This window comes from Lipotes vexillifer, unplaced genomic scaffold (assembly GCF_000442215.2).
Source record: "Lipotes vexillifer unplaced genomic scaffold, Lipotes_vexillifer_v1.1 C27411801, whole genome shotgun sequence".
NCBI classification, from domain to species: Eukaryota; Metazoa; Chordata; class Mammalia; order Artiodactyla; family Lipotidae; genus Lipotes; species Lipotes vexillifer.
Window position 1 is genome coordinate 1 of NW_006795219.1, and position 5,279 is coordinate 5,279.

At 41.3% G+C, this 5,279-nt stretch overlaps 1 protein-coding gene across 1 annotated transcript; it reads left to right on the plus strand.

Moving 5' to 3' along the window:
• Positions 1–2,197: 2,197 nt before the first annotated feature.
• Positions 2,198–4,866, plus strand: LOC103085936 (acyl-coenzyme A synthetase ACSM1, mitochondrial-like; the record flags this gene model as incomplete). The annotated part of the gene is made up of 2 exons (XM_007467562.1): positions 2,198–2,408; positions 4,655–4,866. Coding segments are annotated over 2 exons (423 nt in total), but the record flags the coding sequence as incomplete, so codon positions are not given.
• Positions 4,867–5,279: the final 413 nt, after the last annotated feature.

A 5,279-nucleotide genomic window follows, 5' to 3' on the forward strand; every position in this document is an offset into this window, starting at 1 on the left:
TCAGTAGTTGTGGCTCACGGGCCCAGCTGCTCCACGGCACGTGGGATCCTCCCAGACCAGGGCTCGAACCTCTGTCCCCCGCACTGGCAGGCGGACTCTCAACCACTGCACCACCAGGGAAGCCCTCTCCCTCATTTTTGACGGGCAATTTTGCTAGATATAGAATTTTGGGTTGACAGTTTTTTTTTCTTTAGCACTTTAAATATATAATCTCAGTGCCTTCTGGTCTTCAATCCACTGTTAATCGTATTAAGAATTTCACCTGATGAGTCAGTTTTCTCTTGCTGCTTTTAAGATGCTCTCTTTGTCTTTGTCATCTGTAGTTTGATTGTAATGTCTCTCTGTGGGTGTCTGGGTTTTTCTGCTTGGAGTTCATTGACCCTCTTGTATTTGTCTCTCCATGCTTTTCCCCAAATTTGAGAAGTTTTTAGCCATTATTACGTCAGATAAGTTCTATGCTCCATTTTCTCTCTTTTTTCTCCTTCTGATAGTCCCATAATGTGTATATTGGTCTATTTGATTGTGCCCCATAAGTTTCTTAGGCTCTGTTCATTTTTCTTCTTGTATTTTTCTTTTTGCTCTTCTGACTCAATAATTTTAGATGACTTGTCTTCAAGTGTACTGATTCTTTCTTCTGCCTACTGAAGTCTGCTGTTGAGTCCCTTTGTGAAGTTTTCAATTCAGTTATTGTATTTCTCAGCTCCAAAATTTCTGTTTGGTTCTTTTTATAATTTGTATCTCTTTGTTGATATTCTCATTTTGTGCATATATTATTTTCCTGATTTGCTTTAGTTCTTTGTGTTTTCCTTTAGCTTTTTCAGTGTATTTAAGACAGTCATTTAAAAATCTTTGTCTAGTAACTGCAGCCTATGTCTCTTTAGGGTCAGTTTCTGGAGATTCATGTTGTTACTTTGAATAGGCTGCTTCTCTTTTTCTTTGTAGACCTTGTGATCTGTTGTTAAAAATTGGATATTAAAAAAAAATAGCCTCCTCTCTCAGTCTTTGCGGCCTGGCTCCATGCAGGGAAAGACCTTCAATAATCAGTTCAGTACGAAAACTTAAGGTCTTCTCTGGCATGTGTCTTTCCTGGTCGTGTCCATGTGTTTTTTTTTTGTTTTTTTTTTCTAGTTTTGGCTGCTTTTTAACATTTTAACTTTCTTAAAAGTCTACTTCTTCTGGGGACTTAAATATTCTATTCTTTCTTTGTCTGTAGTCTCTAATCCCTAGGTAACCACAGGTCTACAGTTTCCACACACTGTGACATCTGCCACTGTTTTCAGATACCTCCAATATGCCATCATACCCATCTGAGCTCCAAGTCAGTCAAGACAGAAACCAGTGCCTAAGGCCGCCTCCAGACAAGCTAGAACGTTGCACACAAGTTTCAATCTTTTTCATCTATCCCAGGGGAGGGGCTGGGAATTGGGTGGTTTCCTCTGACTACACTGTACCACATCAGAGGGCAGGTAGTGCAAGAATAAGCAAAAACACCACAAAATTTCTTACCATTTTGGTTATGACTTTTTATTGTTTGGGCATTTGTTGGTTGCTGTGGATTTGTGACTCTTTTCTAAATTCCTACAAAGCTGCCTTAGTCTGTTGTCTACTTGATGTTTTTGTGAGGGAAAAAGGCCCTGGAGCTTCCAAGACTGACTTCTTGCACCTCTTGAGGTACCTTAATTTAAAAAATAATTTCCCCAAATATTCAGGTATTAAATTATTTTCTTTTATTTTGTTGTAATAATAATAACAGTAATTTTATTGAGCACCTACTATATGCCAGACACTGTTATACACACTTGACCTTTTAAAATAATTAATTTGAACTTTACTACATTCTAGGTAGTATTATTATACCCTTTTCATAGGTGAGAAAACTGAGGCACAGAGAGTAACCTACTGTCCATGTGGAACTGAGACAGACACATGGGGAATAAAATTGTAAGTCTTCAATAAGTAACATGAAGGCTCTTCATGGTTTTATGTGACTTAAGACGAGGGGGTTACAGTAGACCAGAAGACGTTGGCTGGATCACACCTCCCCCCAACTTCTCTTGGCGCTTATAAATGCTTTAAAATGGGATCTCAGACCTTGAGCTACACTCACAGTGGAATGTGACTGTGGTAGTGGATTGGCCACATTAGTGCCCCTTTCCTTTGAATCAGGAAATAACATGTAGCATATGGTCCTAACCAGGAAGGCAAGAGAGGTCCAAACCCAGCCCTGTGGTGGGTGAATAATCAAGGGGATGAAGTGAAGTGGAGTTTCAGAGAGATGACAGACTTAACCCGTCGTGCAGCCAACGTCTTCACACAGACCTGTGGCCTCCAGGAGGGAGACCATCTAGCCTTGATTCTGCCTCGAGTGCCTGAGTGGTGGCTGGTGATCGTGGCCTGCATCCGAACAGGTCAGTGACCCAAGCAGACCTTTGGGCTCACCTAGAGCCAGTTTGTCCTGAAATATTAGGTGCTTTCTCTTCCCCCCAATTTTTCTTCTTCACAGTCTTTCTTTTTCTCAGACTCACTCAAATATTATTTTACTCCTTCTCATCCACTCTCTCCCTTGTACTCACACCCTCTCAAACACAATGTCAGAATTCTCTCTCTCTCTCTCACACACACACACACTTTCTCTTACACAGTCTCAGACATTCTTGCTTCTTTATAAGATTCATCAATTGTTAACGTTTTGCCATATTCGAGCCCTCTCTCCCGGTGAGTCATTTAAGAATCAGTTGCAGACACTGTGACACCCATAAACACCAGATAAACACTGCAGCATGCATCTGCTAAGATCCAAGACATTTCCTTCACATAACCACAGTAGAGTTACCACACAAGAAGTTTAACACTGATGCAATAGAGTTACCTGATATACATCCATCGTCAAAATTCCTCGATTGTCCCAATAATGTCCTTTATAGCATTTATTTGGTGTAAATCAAAAATCCAGTGCATTGCATTTAGTTGTTATATCTCCCCCGTCTCCTTTAATCTAGAACGTTTCTCTACGTTCTACACTGTCTACATGACGATGACAATTTTGAAGCGTCTAAGCCAGTTGTTTTGCAGAAGGTCCATCAAACTTTGTATTTCTGACTCCTTCATGATTATCATCAGGTTAGACATTTTGAGCCCAGGTACTAGAAGGGCAATATTGTGTCTTCCTTGGAGCATCACATTGGGGATATATATAAAGTTGGTTTGCCCTGATATCATTGATATTGTTTTATCACTTTAGAAAGGTAGTGTCCACCTTTGTAAAGGTACCTTTTCCTTTTGTAGTTAGTAAGTAATCTGTCGTGTAATATTTATGGGACTGTGTGAATATCCTGTTCCCCAGCTGTCTTTCACCTTATGGTTTGCCAATCCACTGATGATTCTTGACTGAATTGAACATTTTAATGGTGGTCTTTTATTAGGATTTTCTATTTATATCATTCCCTCTACATTTATTAGTTGGCATTCTTCTATAGAGATTTTCCTTTCCCTTTTAATTGCTTATCTATGCATTAATCTATATAATCAGTATGGGACTCATGGACTCTTTTTCGAATCACTTCAGTTGTTCTATAATGCATGCTCATACAACGATATGTCGTGCTCTTGGTCACATATTCTCTGTCTCATGTTTTCTCACAAATAGTTGATTAATCCATCAAGATCAAGAATTAACAGCAGTGGCTGAGGGAGTATAGAGAAGCCATGCCATCTGTATAGTGAAGAGATGGTCCATGAGAAACCCAAGACATGACTTGAGACCTCTGGGATAAGAAGAATTAAAGAGGAGTAGAAGCAAAGGACGGAAATTCCAAGGATGGTCATAGCACATGGAAATGCTTAGAGTCAGGAGTAGCCTATCCGAAGAATGGTCATCTTGAAATAGAGAATAGAGTTGTGCGAGAGAAAGATGGAGAGTGAGCAGTGCCCTGAGAGTCAGGATGGGGAGTGTGGTGTTTTCCTGGAGACAGGGTCCAGGTGTTAGTGGGGAGAAGAAATGTGGAGGGGAAAAAGTCAGTGCTCTGTGGAACTAAGCAGGCTAATAATACGGAAGGTGGGTAGTAGGAAGATTCAGGACAGGGCATCTGGTGGAGAAATTAGAATGCAATAGGGGCACACAAAGACTTGAGCTAATTGTTGGTGACGGAAGATGGAAGGGAAAGTAGAAAAGTTCAAAGGACCTTGTAGTTAACTTTGGGTATGACGAACGAAGGAAAGAGAGGAAATTTAAGATGACGCAAGGAACAACAACAGATGACCAGAGATTCACGATGACAGGAGGAAGTGAGAGGAGAAAAATGGGGGCAGGGAGGCAGAGTCAGGGACACTGTCCCATATCCTGTGTAAATTTTTATAAAGAAGGACTCACCTGTCTACTGGCTAGATCCATTTAGAGCAGAAATTATTAGGGCAGGCTTTTCAAATTTTAGTGTGCATAGAAATCCCTTGGAGATCTTGTTAAAATGCAGATTCTGCTTCAGTAAGTTTGGGGTGGGTTGTGAGATTCTGTGTCTTAGGCGGTGTTGATGCTGTGGACCATCCTTTGCATACCAAGAAGTTAGGGGATTTCTTTGCAGATAAACCAGATCTGACAGCCAAGGTTGTGAGGCTGTGAAAGAGATACCAGAACAGGCAGTTTCTTTCTCATCCCTAGGGATCGTCTTCATGCCAGGGACCACCCAGATGAAGGCCAAGGACATTCTCTACCGACTACAAGTGTCTAAAGCCAAGGGCATCGTGACCACAGATACCCTTGCCCCAGAGGTGGATTCTGTCGCTTCTGAGTGTCCTGCTCTGAAAACCAAGCTCCTGGTGTCTGACCACAGCCGTAAAGGGTGGCTGGACTTCCGATCACTGATTAAGTGAGTTTCTGGTCTGATGAATGTGCTTTCTGAGGAATGGCAGGAGAAAGCCACTCACTGCCTAGTGCTGGTACAGAAGCAGCCAGTGGGAGGAAGCTCACCAGGTGTGAGCTTCTCTTCACAGCTATGTCACTGACCTGCTGTGCAGCCTTGGGCTAGTTCCTTCTCCTCCCTTGGCTGCAATTGTTTTATGTACAAAATGAGGAAATTGAACTTCTGTGGCTCTCTCACTAAAATATAATCACCCCTGTGCAGAGGAGATGTGTAAAGTCAGAGGGTTATTGTGTTGCATATTCCTTGTAGGTGGGGAATCTGAAGTATTATTTTTATGTAAATAATTAACAATTAAAGAAGCTGAACAAAAGGTTCAGATGAGTTTTTCTTTTCTTTCTTTTTTTTTTTTTTTGGGGGGCGGGG